Below are 17,798 nucleotides of genomic sequence, written 5' to 3' on the forward strand. Positions count from 1 at the left end.
TTTTTTTTAAGGAGTGGCTGGTAAGCTTGAATGCCCAAACTTGTGGTTCAAACCGACTTTGCAGTCCAGTACATTCACCCACAGCGCCAAACCAGGGCTCCGGTATAGGAGTGGTGGGGTGGAAACAGGCCTTGGGTGACAAAGGGCACTAGATGAATTGTTTTGACATCAAGTTTGTTTGGACGAAACCAAACAAATCAAACCCATTGCCATGGAGTTTATTTAGACTCATGGCAAGCCTATAAGACAAGAGTAGAACAGTTCCTTAAGAGTTTCTGAGACTAAATCACCATCTCCTTCTGCAGAGGAGTTAGTGGCTTTGAACAAGTCCTGCGTTAGCAGCTCAGTGCACCATAAGGGCTCCTAAGATGGACAAGCAGGTCAAATGAAAGGCAGCACTGGGTGGGAATCTAGGGATGGCTAACAACAGAAAGGCAAAGGGTGTTCTGGAGTGAAATGACATAGCACATGTGGGGTGGGCTTTAGAAAGTCAAAGGAGTTCACAATCAAAGTCTTACTGATCTAGAACGGAATTAGGATAATGATGCCGATGCCTTCTAGAAGAGGTTGAGACTTGGATTGTTGTTGTTGGTATTGTCAGGTCAGTTCTGACTCACAGTGACCCTGTATAGGGTTTCCAAGGAGAAACAGGTGGGTTTGAACTACTGACCTTATGGTTTGCAATCCAGTGCTCATTCTAACACCAGTTTTTGAGACTAGGATTGCAGTTGTCGTTAAGTGCCATCAAGTCGGTTCCAACTCATAGCAACCCTGTATGTGGTTTCTGAGGAGCAGGCAGTGGGTTTGAACTGCCAACTTTTGGTTTGCAGTCCAATGCTGGTCCTACAGTGCCATACCAAGAGGGAAAACCTAAATTGGTGCTTATCCAACAGTGCCACATCAGGAGTCCTTGAGACTAGGATTAAGGGACAACAAAAGAGTTGTTGTTGTTATGTGCCGTGGAGTCGGTTCCGACTCATAACGACCCTGCACAGGGTTTCCGAGGCTGTTAATCTTTACAGGAGCAGAACGCCTCATCTTTCTCCCACGATGCAGCTGGTACTTTTGAACTGCTGACCTTGCGGTTCGCAGCCCATTACGCTATCAGAGCTCCTTAACAAAAGAGTAAAGGTAGAAAAATCTAAGGTGGGGCCTGGTCCCACAGAAACCTTCCTTATTAATCCATCACTGCATAATAAACAGTCTTTCCCCTAAGTCTGAGGGCTTGTCTTTTTTAGCTTTCCTCATAGTTCTGTTATCAGTCAAAACACAAGGACTTAATAAATAAACGTGTTATATGGAAAATGGAATGTGAGCTAATAGGAGTGATTTGGGAAGAGATGGGGGCAGTGAATTCAGACAACTCCAACCACTTTCCAGAGGTTCTCAGGTGTAGCTAGGCCTGGACAAGATGACTATGCTTGGTAGGAGGGGAGGCTTGCTCTCCCTCAACCCCTAGAATATTGGGGGTGCCCCCACATCTCAGACACTGTATATATGTAGTTCTTTTATTCCACTTTGGAGATCACCTCTCAGTCTCTCACATGCATCTAAGGCAGGAGTCAGAGATGAGGATCCACTGGGAGTTTGAATTTAAAAACACCAAAGTCCTGGATGCTAGCAGCCTCTGGCTGCATTGTGGTAAAAGGTGTAGCCAAGCATCTCTTGCAGATGATCCAGCACCTACACTGGCCAGGCTACATTGTTCTTTTTTTCAGTGGCCTGCAGCCTCAGCTACCTCTGCTGAGTCAGAACTAGGTGTTTGAACCAGGAGCTCACAGCACCATCCACTCGCATCACCAGAGCTATGCCCAGGATAAGTCCCACGCTGCTCACAATGAAGCCCACAGCCTCAAAAATAAACCTGCAAAGAAAGGTGGAGAATCTCAGGGGATATTGAAGGCAGATCTAAAGTCTCTTGACTGCAGAAGCAAAACACTGTCCATTCTGAATATTCACACTTTTTCCAAGCTTCTCCTTCCCCTGCCAGCCACCTTTACTTCTTAAGCAAATCCACTCACTTGGGGGCAAACACCTTCCAGACCATGAGATGTCTGCGGAGAATGGAGGCTGCCAAAGCACAAGCCAGAATCTATGGGAGGAGAGGAGGAGCCAAGTTACTTGAGAAGGGGAGGATACGGGGCAAAGAAGGGTTGCTGTCAATCTGTGAAGAACAGAAGGAAAAAAGCAGTGAGTGCCAATAGTAAAAGCCCTGTGCTAAGAGTTAGGAACCCAATTCTCATCCTGGTCCAACCACTGAGTGACTCATTGTGTAACCTTAGGTAAGTTACTATCAGTCTGTGATGCTAACACTCAGGTTCTGCCTCCCAAAGTAGAGGATGATGTCAGCACCACCTTCTGTCTCTGGAGGATAGGATTCATGACCACAGTGTAGAAAAGAATTTTGGCCATCACCCATTTTTCCAGTCTGTGCACTAATGAAGCAATCCTCAAATGTAACCAACAGAGTACAGATGTAGGCTGTGGGGAGGAAATAACCAAGGACTATAATTCAGAAGAGCTAAGTGATCTCAATATTGCCGATGGAGTCTGACAGCCTTGGGCAATCACTTCACTTATGTGTCCCTCAGTCAAGCCTCCTTCCCAGGATTTTAACAAAGCACAAGAGAGAGACTATGATGCACACACATGAACAAAGGTCACTGATTCTGTGATATCTTCTCTGCACCCACCTGAACACCAAGGACAAAGAGGTATTTGAGGCCCAGCTGAAGCAATGCTGCACTGAAGTGGTGAGGGGCATCTCGGAGCCGCATCTCCATCAAAGGCTCCTCTTCCTCCTCCTTGGGCCTGATTCTGGCCTCAGCTTCATTCCCTGGGGTCTGCCGTTTCTTCCGGGGACCTTGGCTCTCACATAGGAAGGGCCAGAGCAAGAGCAATGGGCAACCTACTGCCTCAGGGGAGGACAGGTATAGTTAATGAAGGTCTCAGGGCCCACTATACCCTGATTCCCAACTACCCTGGTTGACTCAGTTGCAAGTCAGCTTAGGTCAACGGGTGTCAAAGATCCATCAAAACCTTATCTTCTCATTCAAATCCATGGGTGTACCTTCCTTCCACAAAGTCAGAGTAAGCAATGGGAGTGAGGGAGGGACAAGGAAGTACCTGAAAAAAGGAGGTGGGAGGCAAATGTGTTGGCTCCCACCAGCAAAGCAGGCAGCCAGGTGGAGGAGCCATGACCCTCTGGGAATCCTACAAAGGCTGCATGCCAATGGATGGCTGGAAAGACAGGTTGGTGGCCCGTGGAGTAGAAGGTCTGTGTGGCCATAAGGGCCCAAGCAGAAACTGCCTGCCATGGCACAGTAAAAGGACCTAGGGGAAGAAATAGGCCTCCTTATAGTCACATCCATTCCTCAATCCACAGCCTAGTGCTCTATGATCCCCGCACAGTGTTAACTCTCACACACATACAGTCCCCACTCTGTTATTCTAATTCCCTCTGTGGCACAAAACCCCATTACCCAAACATGAATCTCTAAGGCCCACCGTGATCAGTCTCTCTTTCTCATTTATAAACAGCTCCCTATGCCAGTCATTAAGGGAATGCTATGGCTGGAGTCCTGGTGTGGCACTGTGGGAAAAGTACTGGATTGCAAGAACGGTTTGAACCACACAGTCAGTGGTTCAAATTCACCAGTCACTCCTTGGAAACCCTATGAGTCAGAAGCGACTTAACAACAACATGGTTCTGTAGGATAAGCACTGGACTGCTGCTAATCAGATGCAGCCAGCCCTGCCAGATCAGCGACTCAAGCCCACCAGCTGATCTGTGAAAGATGAGGCTTTCTGTTCCCCAAAAGATTTAGCTTGGAAACCTTAGACAGGGTTGTTGTGAGTCAGAACCAACTCCATAGCACTTAAGAATATGCTCTTCATTAAGGAATTAAGGAACCCTGGTAGTGCAGTGGTTAAGTGTTGGGCTGCTAACAGCAAGGTCAGTGGTTCAAACCCACCAGCCATTCGCAGAAAGACGAGGCTATCTGGTCCTGTAAAGATTTACAGTCTTAAAATCCTAAGGAGCAGTTCTACTCTTCCTTACAGGGTCACTGAGTCAGAATCAACTTGACGGCCATGGGTGGGCATGCCGTTCATTATACTCATAACCCACCCATCTCATCACTGGGAATCAGGAAATGCCCTATTGGGATGCAGCATCACCATAAAAAAATGAGTCTTGGAGGACTCCTTGTCTCCCTCCCTCATGAGCCCTGCTAGCCCTGGGAGTCAGCAGAAGTGATCAATGAACTTGGTTACAGCAGACGAGAAGAGTACATTAGGAAGAACTTCCCAACTGTATGGGGCTTAAGATCCTGTGTCAAGGGGAAATTCCACCTCCCTGAAAGCGAGATATGCTGAATTCCCATCATTAGCATTGTTGTCCTTGGATTAATCAGGGCTGAGATATGTATTTACCAGGAGTGGTGATGGGTATCCCAGCAGCAAGCAGATGCAGGAGAAGGAAGCTCTGCAGAAACAGAAGCAGGAACACAAGGCTGATGCGCTCTGCATGCAATAGCAGAAGTGGAAAGGTCAACAAGGTGAGGGCTGTGACCACAGCAGCCGAGTAGACGCTCCCCAACTGATAAGCAGCCACAGTCAGGGGGCCCTGAGAACTGGTTCTCACTAGCTGGCCCCGGAACATTTCCTGCATGTGTCGGTAGATTTGAGGGACCACATAATCCAGGTCAGCCTGAGACGCAGGGGGCCCTGAGAAGGGAGTGAGGACAGTCCTGGTCCTTGGGGCATTCGCCCCAGCCTTCATCAGCACCGTCACAGGCTTCCAGAGCAGCAGCATGAGCCCGGAAGCAGCCAGCCCTGCCACGGCCCGAGGCAGCACAACTGATGCTCCAGCAACCAGAGCTCGGAGACGTGGGGGGGCTTCATCTGCCCCCGACGCCAAGGCCCAGTAGGCAGCAGTGCCCAGAGCCATGAGGGGCAGCCCCCAGCGTACAAAGAGCACAGGGGGCTCGGGGCTTTTGAGATTACCATAGCGGCGAAGCCACAGGCGCACAGCAGCTAACAGAGCAAATAGAGCCCCCACACAAGCTCCGTACCACAAATTCTTGGCTCGACCGCCCACCATGGATGCCAGAGGACTCAGCCAGGGAGAGGAGCGGCAAGCAGGTGTCTCTTCAGGGCAGCGATGGAAGAGTCCAGCTAGCCTTGTACATAAAAGCAACCCCACACCAAGCCCCAAGGTATGCATGCTACTGTGCCGTGGGGGACCTGCTGGGGTAGAAGGGCCAAGACGGGGTACTGCCAGCAGCTTAGGTGGTAGCAGTTGGCCCTCCCAATGAAGCTGAGCAACCAGGAGCAAGACAAGTGAGCCCAAAAGGAAGGGGGTGGCCCTGGCCTCAGCTATAACAAAGCTATCAGAGAAGAAGGCAGCCCACCGAAGGAGCAAAAGAATAAAGACAGGCCCAGGGATGGGAAGCAGGGCTGCCAGGGGCCTCCTGGTCCCCCAGCCAGCCCAGGCTTTCCATAGAAAAGACAGGAGCGAGCCCACTGCAGCCACAGCCCCTAGGACCACTGGATCCAGTTTCAGTCCAGTAGTTGCCAGGAGTCCAGTATACACTATGGCCCCAGCCAGACCCCAAGCCACAGGTACCAGGAGTAGAGGGCGGAAAGGGAAGCCTGGGGATATGGCCCACTGGGACGCCAGCAGGCAAAGAAAGCAGGCAGCAGCCAAAAGAGTGGCACCCACTGCCATGCGGACCAGAGAAAACTGAGCCCAAGACTCAATGCACATGGCCCGAGCACCCCGCAGAAACTGTTGTAGCTCAGCTATCACAGCCTGCAGGGTTGTCTCCGCCCCCTGGGGGTTCTGCAGAAGCCGATGGAAGTCAGCAGAGGCCTTGGAGAAGAGGCTCTGCAGCCGCTGAAGCTCCTTAACTTGGAGGTCCTGAGTAGCAGCTGAGTAGGTGTGAAGAAATCGGGACACCTGGTAGGAAAGGTCAAGACATAGGAGTTGGTATAGAAGCAAGGATAGATACTAAAAAAGGGGGGAAGTCAACTGGGATGGCAGAAGAAATGGATGATGAGAAGAGAACATGGCTAAGAGAAGGTGGGATTAAGATTGGCCTAAGGACAATGGATTGGCTGTTGTTCTTCCCATATGCCCTCATTAGCTCCCTCACCTAGAAGTCCAGCCCCTTACTTACCTGCTGAGCATTGAGATGGAGAGCCGAGGCTTGGGCCAGAGCAGAGGAGTGCGGTTGGGAGTCCTTGTTCCCTGAAAACGCTTCAGTCATCACCTCCCCGATGTTCGCAAATGGAATGGGCAGGCCCAGCAGTAGGGCCAGCGTGGGCACAAGGCTGATTTGAGGAACTACCTCCGGCTCCTAGAGTGAAAGCAGAGAGTCAAAGGTCACAGTAGAGCTGAAGTCAGTGTTTGGGATGGAAAGCACTGGAGTCAACACAGTAAACAAGAGTAGGGGATGCCCAGAATCATGAATTGGGGGTTCTACAATGAAGAATTCATGAGAATTCCGTAATCATGATGAAAGCTAAACACCAAGCAACTGATGAGATTAGACAAGGGTTAGCCAGGCCTCACCTCTGGCAGGACACTGGGGAAGAGGGCTGTGGGACTGTACAGAAAGAGCGCAGCTGAGACCTCCAGTTCGCTGTCCCCTCCGTGGTCCCCATTCATGGTCATTCCATGGTCCCCAGCCACCACAAGCAGTGTGTCATTCTCCAGACGTTCCACAAGGCCCCTGGGGATCAAGAAATGTGGCAAGGATTTGAACTGAGTCTAAATTTAAAAAGAAAAAGACTCCAAGATAAGGACTTTTTCTCCTGGGGCCATATACGCTGAGGTTCTCAGACATAAATCCACTCCTCCAGCCAGTACCCCACACTCACTGTATCACCTGGTCCATTTGGCTAAGTTTCTTGGCCATCTCAGGATGGTGAGGGCCATGCTTGTGGCCACAGTGATCCACACCCAGGAAGTGAGCAATCAGCACGTCCCATTCTCCATTCTCCACTGTGGAGTAGACAACATTGAGCACAGGGGACGTAGGTCTACGTCTCAACCCCAAGCAGGCTTTGACAATTCCCTTATGTCCAAGGGCGAAATCCCAGACCCTTGTACCAATGGTAGGTTCAGAATTTGTGAACTGAAGTAGCCCTCCCCAAACTTTGTCAGGTCTGCCTCTGGCCCTGTGCTCACTGGTGGGGTAGAGGTGTTCCAGGATGCCATTGTCCACTGTGTGCAGGTCTCGGACATTAAAGGATGGGAAGAAGAAAGCTTGGGAGAAAGCTCCAGGGAAAAGGTCTTTCCAAGTATCATCTCCCATGAAGACCAGACGCCTTCCTGCAGAAACATGAGGAATTCAAGGCAGGGAAAAAGAAAGGAGGCTTTTTAAAGATCCATCAGAAATCCCAACCAGACACCTAAATCGTAGCAATTGCACCCAGTAACTCTTCATAATTCAAGGCCTGAATTTTTCCGTCAGCAAACTTCCCCCTGATAACCATACTCTAACTAGACCTCTCACTCCGTGTTCCTTTAAAATACTGTTAGTTCTCTCCTAGTCCCTGGGTATCTTGGCTTTATTCAGGTGTCTCCTGCTTTTCCCATCAATAACTACCTGTGGACAAAGCCTAGCTCCCTCTACTCTCTCCTTCAAGCTTGCAAGGGTACCAGATTCATATCTACTCTTCTACCCCTCTCCCTTTCACTCTACTGAGTTTCCCAAGAGTTAAACCAATACTCTATGCAGATCAGAAGCTCCATTAGAACGATGTCCAGATCCCCTCTCCTTTATCCCCCCAAATGAGAGCTCTGGTCCCTTTCTCCTCCTGTCTCCCTCACAATGGTCAAACATACAGATGGGCACCCAAAGTCCTAGCACTCTTATGACTAGAGAAGGAATCAGACAAGATACTCCTGGCCTCCAAAGGGGCCCAGACTAACCTGCACTGGTGAGTTGCTTAATGAGATTGTCTTCCACTATGGAGTGGCTGGCAAAATTACTGCCAGCATCGATAAAGGTAGGCAGTGAGCCAGTGGTGAGGGCCTTGAGGCGCTGCATGGTGGTGGTGGGAGGGTCTACCTGAGATCTGTAGAGTCGGGCATGGTGGGGCTGAATCTCCAGAATCCTCTGCAAGGAGCCCAGTTTGCCCAGGAAAGGCAGGGATACCGGAGGTTCCCCAGGCACGTGTGAGCCTTGGGGCTGGGCAAAGTCAAAACGCAGAGCATCTATCAACACCAACACAACCCGGGAGAAACGTGAAGCCATCCAACAGGCCCCTGACTCCCCTCGGCCACCCCAGGGCAGAGGTCCAGGGCCTGGCGGTTCTTGGCAGCTGCTATAGTTGGTGAGCTCCAGACGAGTGAGCAGGAAGCCACTGGTGAAGAGGGCAATGCCAGCATAGAACAGGAAGCAGATCCAGGCCAGGAAGAGTAGCACTAAGACCTTCTGCATTCTGTTGGGGGTGGGGGAGGAAATTCATCACTAGAGGGTAGGGGTGGGGAGAGAAATCAGTGGATAGTCCAGTCCCTCAATTCAAAGGCCACCTAGAAGACAAACAGACCTAGAGCCAACCCGATGCAATATTCTTTTCAACTAGTTCTACTAGTGTATCTGAAGGTGAGGTCCACAGATTACCAGTATCAACCGGTGAGTGTTTCTAGGGCCCACCCCAGATCTACTGAATCTGGATCTTTGGTTGTAAAGCATAGGAGTTTGCACATGTACTCCAGATGATTGTAATGCTGAAAAACACAGCCCAAGAGCCAAACTTGAATTTCAAGTGGTCGACCAAGAGCTGACTTCGCTCCACTAGTCTCTCAGGCTCTCTTTTCACCAATCTCGACGCCCCCATGGACCGTCAAGGTTCCCAGTCGCTAGAAAACCCGAGAGGGCGCCGCCTGGCGGGGGCTGAGGGAACCAAGGGGAGGAGTCATGCTCCACTTGTAGACTGCCAGGGTCTCTAGGAGACTTAAGAGGCACGACATCGGCTGGGTTCCCATGAAACCGGGCAGGAGCGCCGGGCTTTGAGCCTGTTGTGCCTTGCAGGAACCCAGGGGTCTAGACAGCTGTGCCTCCTCGAGCGGCTACCTGAGCTTTGCCTGAGCACCTCAAACTGTGCGGATTGGAGGTGATCCCACATTTCAAGGTTGAGAAGTCTGGAGTTTCTTGGGAGACCCTGGCTCACCTGGATCGGCGCCCGGAAATGCGAAGGAGCCAGGGCCCGGGCATCACAGAGGTACGTGCGCGGGCTGGACAGAGTGGCCCGCCGGGGACCTCATCGCCATCTACCGGCGCCTCCGAGGTTGGCACGAAGTCGAGGATTGAATGGGAGATTATGGTAAATTAGAGATTTGAGGGCCAAGAAACTAAACTAGAATACAGGGAACCAGTCTCCACTCACGCTTAATACTAAGAGCAAAACCTCCAGAATCAAACTTGGCTTGAATTTTAGCTCCGTCACTCACTCTTTGGCAGTAAGGGGGGGTCTCTGGTTCTTAATCTGTAAAATGGTGATTTGTTGTTAATGCCGTCAAGTCAATTCCGACCCATAGCCACTCTGTATAGGGTTTCCAAGGAGCTTGAGCCGTCAACCTTGCGGTTACAAACCGACTTGCAGTCCAGCGCATTAACCCACAGTGCCACACCTGAACTCCAAAAACTGGTGATAGGTAGTCCCTATTTCCCCCCTTTGGTTTAGCTGATTTCTACAAATGGATTTGATTATTCTTCCTCTCAAAACCTTTGAGCCTTACTCAATAATAAAAACACAAATGACCCAATTAAAAAATGAGCAAAGCATTTGAATAGACATTTTGCCAAAGAAAACTATACAAATGCCCAGTGCTGTTAAATTCCTTCCAGTTGGTTCCAACTCATAGAAACCATGTTTCTGAGGAGCGGCTGGTGGGTTTAAACAATCCTATTAGTTAGCAGTCGAGTACTTATCCTACAGCTCCACACCAGGACTCGATCAAATGCCCAATTAGCCAAAATAAAATGTTGTTGATAACCATTTCCAATCCATTAGAATGGTTAGAATAAAAAAGTATTGACGAGAATGAAGAAATTTGAACCATCATACACTGCTGGTAGGAATATAAAATGGTACAATTGCTTTGGAATACAGTTTCTCAAAATGTTAAACATAAAGTTACCATTTATGTTTTGGTGGAGCAGCTGGTGAGCTTGAACCACTGACCTTGTGGTTCAAAACCAACTTTGCAGTCCAGCGCATTAACTCACACCACCACACCAGGACGCTAAAGTTACCATATGGCCCAGCGATTCAACAGGAATGAAACCCATCCAAGCAAAAACTTACAAATGGATGTTCATGCCAGTATTATTTATAAGAACTAAAAGGTGAGCGGGAACAAATCTTTACAGCAAGGATCATTCCCACCCCACTCCATACAGAGTAGACAGGGATGGGCAACTTGGACATTGGCTACCCAAAATGGGGGGGTGGGGGGTGGGCTACAAAGGCAAGAAGTGACTGGCTTACAAGCTTTCAAGAGGGAACCTAGATCCAAAGGGCATGAAGGAAAGTAGAATCTCCACTGAGTAGTATCCAATCTGTCTAGGCGGGCTGATTAAATGAAATGCTGATGGGTCTCTTGTGATACAATAGTGAATAATTGTTATCAGGACTGCTTGTGAGGGTTGGAAATGTAAAGGTAGGCATTTTGTAGCAAGGAAAGGAGTGATTAACTTTTCAGTCTAGGGGCAGAGGTCCCTGGGACCATCAAGGGAGAAGAGCAGAGATCAGGACCCTACCCAGAGAAGCAGTGATCTCTGAGATGGAGGCAGAGACAGACGATGATGTGGAGAGATGGAGCAGCTGGGGACTTTAGACACAGAGAAGGAGAGGGGCTGTATGCTGATGGCGGGGGCGCGGGGGAGCTGGCTTGTAGTGTATACCCTTTGGTTGGTTGATGATGCATGGAAGGGATTGTACCATGGCAATGAAATGATACACGAAAGGATGAATGTAAAACTAAGGTTCTCCCATGTAAACTATCACATAATTCACAACAAAACATTTAAAAAAAAGAACTAAAAGGTGAAACAAATAAACATATAAATAGATAAAATGTGGCATACCACCACCACTCACCACTGCCATGGAGGTGATTCCAACTTATAGCCCCCTATAGGGCATACTGGAAGTGCTCCATCAGTTTCTAGGCTATAAATCTTTACAAGAGCAGACAGCCTCATCTTTCTCCTACTGTTGACCTTGTGGCTAGCAGTCCAACCATAACCCACTACACCACTAGGACTCCTTATATTTCCATACATCAAGTATTATTCAACTATAAAGAGGAATGAAGTACTGACACATGCTACAACATGAATGCACCTTGAAAGCATTATATTAAGTACAAGAAGTCAGTCATAAAAGACCACATATCATGATTCTTGTATGAAAATATAAATCTATAGAAAAAAAGTAAATTAGTGATTGCTGAGGTCTAGGATACAGGTTTTTTTTTTTCCTTAAGGGGAGGAGAGTAATGAATATGCTGTAAAATTGTGATGCTAGCACAACTCCGAATATACTCAAGAGGATTTACACTTGAGAGAATTGTATGGTATGGGAATTATATTTTAGTAAACCAGACCAGTGGCTTGTGAGTCGATTCTAACTCACGTGTTGGAAATCCCATGTGTTCCAAAGTAAAACTGTACTCTCTAGAGTTTACATAATTGTAATTATGACTTTTTGGAAGCAGCTCACCAGGCATCTCAATAAAGCTGTAATTAAAAACAAAACCTTTCCACTGGTTTCTCATCTCAGTATTCTTACAGCGGCCCTACATGTCTACACACTAGCTCTCTTGATTGCGGATTGCTCACTTCCCTCTTTGATTCATCTAGCTCCAAACTACTTAACTACTTCATCCACAGAATCTCCTTTGCTCCTCCAGTTATGAGCCAGGCATGTTTTCTGCCTCAGGGTCTTTGCATTTGCAATCCTTGCTCAGATTCTCTGAGACTCAAGTGTATTTCTCCTTCATGTTGTTATAAGTACTGTTGAGTTGGTTCTGACTCATAGTGACCCTAAATAGAGTTTCTGAAAAGTGGCTGGTGAGTTTGAACCACTGACCTTGTAATTGAAACCAGCCTTGAGGGCGAGTGCTTATCCTAGGGTGTCACACCAGACTCAGACCTCCTTCATCTTTAGGCTCAAATGTAGTATCAGCAAAGTTTCCTAGAACCCTGTATTTAAAATCACAGTCCCCACCTCTCCTTTAATTCCCTCCATAGCCTAACACATCAGCATCTGAAATACTTATCTGATTGTCCCTTTGAAATACAATATAAGCTCACTGAAGGCAAATAATTTTTATTACCTGGTAGATAATTAGAATTCAAAAATATTTATTGGATGGGTAAGTGAATAAATTCTAATTGAGAAATAATGTTGACTCATGCCTCCATCTTCAGCCCACAGCTTGTCACCTCAGTTCAGACTGCCTCATACTCTCCAGTCACTGAGCCAGTCTTTCTATCCTCCCAGCTGCTGCTTTCAAATTCTTTCACACTACAGCAGTCAAGTTCCATTTGACATATAAATGTGACTTTTCTACCCAGAAGGTAAAAGAAACCTCCGTGGTTCCCCATTACTCTAATGATAAAGTCCAAATCCTTCTCCCTCTCACAACCCAACCTTCAGCACAGATCATCAAATGTGTCAATAAGAGGCTTCAGAAAGTTGGTGGAAAAATGGAATTTTTCCACAAAATTTTTGAAGTCTCTGTGTATTTCTCAAGTGCTGGGCCTTTGCACATTCTACTTCTTCCAGCCAATGTTCAAATAACCAAATAACCTTGCTGCCCAAAAATATAGACATGTTTCTCTTCCCAGGAGCCCTCAGAATTGTTTGTCTACCCTACCTAGCCTTGTATTTCATGAAAGCAGGACCACTTTGTTACTCCCATGTCTAGCACTGGGTTTTGGTCGTAAAGTCAGATCTGACGCAGAGTGACCAGTTAGCAGTACAGTGCTTATCCTACAGCACACAAGAAACATGCTTTGTTGTTGTTAAGTGCCGTCGAGTTGGTTCTGACCCATAGCGACCCTGTGTAGGGTTTCCAAGGAACACCTGGTGAGCTTGAACCGCCAACATTGCAGTTCAAACCGACTTTGCAGTCCAGCACATTAACCAGCAGCACCACACCAGGACTCCAGAAACAAGCTAAGCGTCATTAAATGCTTTTCAATGAATGAATAAGAAGGGTCCTCGGCCCCTGAAGACTCTATGAGCATTCAGTATAAAAACTATCCTGCCAAAGCAGTCCACCCTCTCATGAAAAAAACAAAAACAAAAAAACCCTTAGCCACCAGCCTCAAATACACACCCCACTTCCCATAGTAGGAGGACTACACTTTTCAGTTGGCAGTTGAGTAGACAAGAGGTTCAATCCTTCCACCCTATCCCACCGCTTCTCCTGAAGACAGACCAGGATGATTTCACTTTTATGAAGTACATTGTTGCTCATGAAGGCATCAGCTTCCACGCCCTGACAGAGCCGGACAGTGGGATGGACAATCAAGGAGAATGCTGGTGGTGACTTTCCAAACTTCACTTCCCAGTCAAAAAGGAGAGTTTTCCTAGTTTGACATGGTGACTTTATTACATGATTAAAGTTCAAATAAAAAAATAAAAACCAAAATTTCAGCAGGGAGGCCAAAGCCAAAGTCTGGGGGTGCCATCTCCTGGTTCCCCAGCCTCCCTGACCAAGCCTAGCTCCACTAACTCAGCTTGACTCGATCGAATTCCTCATCGAGACTTGCATCGGTGCCCTGGACGGCTCTGCTGCTCCCACTGGAAACTGGGTCCTGGGTCCCCGGCACTGGTGCTTTGGTGAGGGCTCCATAAACACCCATAGCCTGCGAGGGAAGAGAAAGTGCTGTGAGAACACCTGGCAGAGGGTAAAGCCCAACCCACTATTGGCTGAAAAGATGGAGACGGGCTGAGGATCATGAGATTGTTCTTCATTCCGAAGGCCTCTATGGCTGTGAGCAGTATCTTTGACCCTGGCATCAGTGACTTGTGCCTAGTCCTCAGGGAACTCTAACCTGGGCCACCATACTGGTGACATCACTGGGATTGGAGGGCAACAGGATGGTGTTGGAGTCCTTGGCCAGTTTGGAAAATGCGCTGACGTACTGCTCAGCCACAGTCAGTGAGGCTGCTGCATCTCCATTCTGTAGTCACAGGAGGGGATAAAGTCAGAAATCACAGACCTGGAAAGGGGGAAGGGAAGGGAAGGGGAGGGGAAGGGAGATCAGGTTCCTGGGGAAAGGGCTGATGGGACACAAGACAAAACTTGTATCATCTGGGTCAATGGGGTTCACAAAGGCAGGAACTTCCCCTAAGGTTGAATGAGGTTGAATGGTTGACTGTCAATTTTGTCCCCTATACCCATCTAAGGGCCGCTCACATGTTGTGTCAGAGCTGCAGCCAGGATGCGAATAGCTTCAGCCTTGGCCTTGGCCTTGGCCAGAACCGCACTGGCCTCTCCTGGAAAAGAGACAGAGGTCAATACCCCAAAGTTCCTAGCCCAGCATCAAGCCTCAAAGACCCATGCCTTGCTCCTCCCTCAGCCTCTACACTGCTGACCTGCTGCCTGATTTATTTGCTCAGCCTTTTCTGCCTCGGAGGCCAGGATCTGGGCTTGCTTCTTGCCCTCTGCCACGTTGATGGCTGACTCTCGGGTTCCCTCAGATTCTAGAACTGTGGCCCGTTTCCGACGCTCTGCCTCCACCTGGAAGCCCCCAGCAACTCAGTCAACAAGAAGCCAGGGGGAACTCTTATATAGACTTATAACTTTACCCATCACAATAGGGAAGGGAATCATGGTCCTTCTGGGGCTGGAGAACCCTAGAGCCGTCTTCTCCACCCCTCCGTGACCCCCACCTGCATCTGCATGGACTCTTTCACCCGGGGAGGCACATGGATATCCTTGATTTCATAACGGAGGCAGCGGATGCCCCAGCAGTCGGCAGCCTGGTTGATGGCATCCACAATGTTGGCATTCAGGGACTCCCGCTCCTACAAGAAGAGAGGTAGAAGTTCCATGGCCTAAATTCACCACTTAGGAGCCTAAAGTGAGAAGGGCCTTGGACTGATCCTGACCCTCAGGAGGACTGATCGCTGGGCACATGTCTTCAAACTAACTCTGGCTCTGGTCCCCTTACCCGAAAGACTTTGTCCAAGGAGAGTTTTCCCAGTTCTGATCTCATGGTCGTCTGAGCTAGCTGGGTGACTGCATACTCAGGATCTTCTACACCATAGCTTGCCTGAGAGGGGCATGGAGAGTGTAAGAAGCTTGGGTACAGGGTTTTAGTGAGGAGGGTGACTCAGAAGGAAGAATAAAACAAGAGGTAAGGTACCTTGTAAGGGTCCATGATTCGGAGGTATAGGACCCCATCAATCTGCAGAGTCACGTTGTCTACAGGAGTAGGAAAGAATGGGGGAAGGTCAGGCCTCTGAGTCCAACTAGTTTTCTCTTCCAAGCACTGGATATCCAGCAACTACATCCTAATGGTCTCAGAGTACCTGTGTCACCCTAAGCCCCTCACCAAGAGTCACGGCTGACTGCTCTGGCACGTTGATGACAATCTCCTTGAGACTCTGCACATATCGTATCCGGTCTAACACAGGAACGAGGATGTTCAAGCCCTAGGAAGAGGAGTCATGGCTTCTCAGAAGGATGGGGGCTGGGGACTAAGCCTAAAGTGGGTTGGGGTTGTCACCATCAAGGAAACCCAAGAGGATAGGAATGTGAGGCTAGGCCTCTGATTGGAGGGGAATCTCATGAGAATTGGAGCCAGCAAAGTAAAACTCTCTAAGTAAATGGTTAGAGCTGTGGGGATGAGTAGGGAGAGTCCCAGGAATGGGGTCTGTGGAATAGGAAAAGGTAGCCACACGTTTATCTGTACCCTTCCCAGGTCTGGCCTGGGGAGTTCCCTGGGAATCACAGGGGTGGGCCGGATCAGGAAAGAGGTCTCCATGTCCCCCGCCCCGAGGGAATTGGGTAACAGATTGGCCCGGGGTGGGCTAAAGAAGCTCTCACAGGATCCAGGATCCGGTGGAATCGGCCCATTCGCTCCACCACCCAAGCCTCCTGCTGCGGCACAAACAGTATCACGGTGTTTCGGGGCAATCCGGAGGAGGCACGGCGCGGAGCACAGCCAGGAGCCTGCACAGAGCCCTAAAGGGAAGACAAGGGTAAGCAGAAACCCCAGTCAGCAGGGCTTCCGTCCCCTACGACGCCTGCCAGCGAGGCATTCCCCAAGTCTCGACTCTCAGGGGTCCTCGGAACGGGATTCACGTGGGAGAACCATGATCTCTGACCCCAGTCTCTCCCCAAACTCAGAATCTCACACTTTTCCAACTGGGCACCCAAATGATCTCTGATTCAATTCCATGAAGACGGTAACCTTGCTCTCTCACCCTCAGTAAAAGCCCTCCAGTTCCCCGCGCCGCGCGCGCCAGCATTTCCCACGGCCACAGAGACCTCCGGAACTAACGAGACACGGAGCAGAGCGGTCCCACTACCGAGTCTTTCCTTCTGCAGTCCCGGCCCCGGAAGTAGTTTTGGTCCTCCCTTCCCCCATTCAACATCCAGCCAATTATAGAGTTACTTGGCAATAAGAGCATCAAGTTGTTATCTGGGAAAGGCAGACAGACCTTAAAGAGACTAAGATTGGAGCTTGTTTGTGCCTACGATCTTGGGCACGGTGACTAAATAGAGTCTATTTCCTATCGGCACTTGACCCCAAATCTCCTCCAACGTGTTATTTACCCTCACCCACGGCAGAGTTTACGCTCCTGAGCATATGATTACCCCATCTGTCACCATAGTGACCAGAGGACTGGGGCTGACTCGTTGCCATGGTTGCTATAGTGACATTCTCGAGTAGTCCTGCTGTGCTCTACCCAGCCCTCCCACTGGGGACTGACCCCATTCCAGTTGCCATGGTGATTGGTCCTTGCATTGCCTGGTGATTGTACTGAGACTTTTCTCCTTTCCCAAGGCACCATAGCCCTTTCCACATCTTCTCCATCAGGGTCTGTCAGGTCTGGTCCACTTGCACATAGCCCCAGTGTCCAGCCTTACTTAGAGCATGCCATTCTGCACACAGCCCTGATGCTTTGGCACATCTTGGAAAAGGCCTGCCTTCTTGTCAGATGCTATGGAGCGGGTTCTGACTCATTATGACCCTGTGTACAGCAGAACAAAACACTGCTTCCTGCACCATCTTCACAATTGTTACAATTTAGCCCATTGTTGCTGCCATTACGTCAATTCAGTCTTCCCCTTTTTTGCTGACTCTGCACTTTACCAAGTATGAAGTCCTTCTCCAGGGACTGGTCCCTTTTGATAACATGTCCCAAGTACAACAAAGTCTTTCCAGTGCTTCTAAGGAGCATTCGGACTGCACTTTTTCCAAGACAAACTTGTGGTTACATGTCAGGCTGCTAACCTCAAGGCCAGCAGTTCGAAACTACCAGCAGTTCCATGGGAGAAAGAAGAGGCTTTCTGCTCCCATAAGGATTTACAGCCTTGAAAACCCTATGCAGGGTGGCTATGAGTCAGTATCGACTCCACGGCACACCACCACCAATGGCATTCCATGGTACTTTTAATATTCTTCCTTATTCAACGTCCCATTTTCACATGTATATGTTGTTAAGTGCCGTCCAGTTGGTTCCGGCCCATAGTGACCCTGTATAGGGTTTCCAAGGAGCAGCTGGTGAGCTTGAACTACCAACCTTACAGT

At 49.0% G+C, this 17,798-nt stretch overlaps 2 protein-coding genes across 5 annotated transcripts; both read right to left on the reverse strand.

Annotated features, from left to right (window-relative positions):
- Positions 1-1,506: 1,506 nt before the first annotated feature.
- Positions 1,507-8,457, reverse strand: PIGO (phosphatidylinositol glycan anchor biosynthesis, class O). Of its 2 annotated transcripts, XM_006863068.1 has the most exons (11): positions 7,943-8,457; positions 7,196-7,339; positions 6,886-7,009; positions 6,578-6,737; positions 6,183-6,362; positions 5,738-5,962; positions 4,435-4,486; positions 3,127-3,333; positions 2,694-2,911; positions 2,022-2,092; positions 1,507-1,864 (listed from the first exon to the last, which is right to left on the reverse strand). In XM_006863068.1, the coding sequence occupies exons 1-11, from the start codon at positions 8,451-8,453 to the stop codon at positions 1,735-1,737; spliced, it is 2,022 nt and encodes a 673-aa protein (XP_006863130.1). In that variant the 5' UTR covers positions 8,454-8,457; the 3' UTR covers positions 1,507-1,734. The 2 variants fall into 2 exon arrangements, with proteins under 2 accessions (XP_006863130.1, XP_006863129.1); XM_006863067.1 differs by having other exon boundaries at positions 4,435-5,962; positions 7,943-8,453.
- A 5,162-nt stretch (positions 8,458-13,619) lies between these two features.
- Positions 13,620-16,604, reverse strand: STOML2 (stomatin (EPB72)-like 2). Of its 3 annotated transcripts, XM_006863069.1 has the most exons (10): positions 16,468-16,604; positions 16,088-16,225; positions 15,594-15,693; positions 15,405-15,463; positions 15,210-15,311; positions 14,929-15,063; positions 14,632-14,776; positions 14,453-14,532; positions 14,088-14,216; positions 13,620-13,898 (listed from the first exon to the last, which is right to left on the reverse strand). In XM_006863069.1, exons 1-10 carry the CDS (start codon positions 16,510-16,512, stop codon positions 13,761-13,763), a joined length of 1,071 nt encoding a protein of 356 aa, XP_006863131.1. In that variant the 5' UTR covers positions 16,513-16,604; the 3' UTR covers positions 13,620-13,760. The 3 variants fall into 3 exon arrangements, with proteins under 3 accessions (XP_006863131.1, XP_006863132.1, XP_006863133.1); XM_006863070.1 differs by lacking the exon at positions 14,929-15,063 and having other exon boundaries at positions 13,687-13,898; positions 16,468-16,549; XM_006863071.1 differs by lacking the exon at positions 16,088-16,225 and having other exon boundaries at positions 13,761-13,898; positions 16,468-16,512.
- Between the last annotated feature and the right edge of the window lie 1,194 nt (positions 16,605-17,798).

The sequence above is a fragment of the Chrysochloris asiatica genome, unplaced genomic scaffold (assembly GCF_000296735.1).
Source record: "Chrysochloris asiatica unplaced genomic scaffold, ChrAsi1.0 scaffold00053, whole genome shotgun sequence".
NCBI lineage: Eukaryota > Metazoa > Chordata > Mammalia > Afrosoricida > Chrysochloridae > Chrysochloris > Chrysochloris asiatica.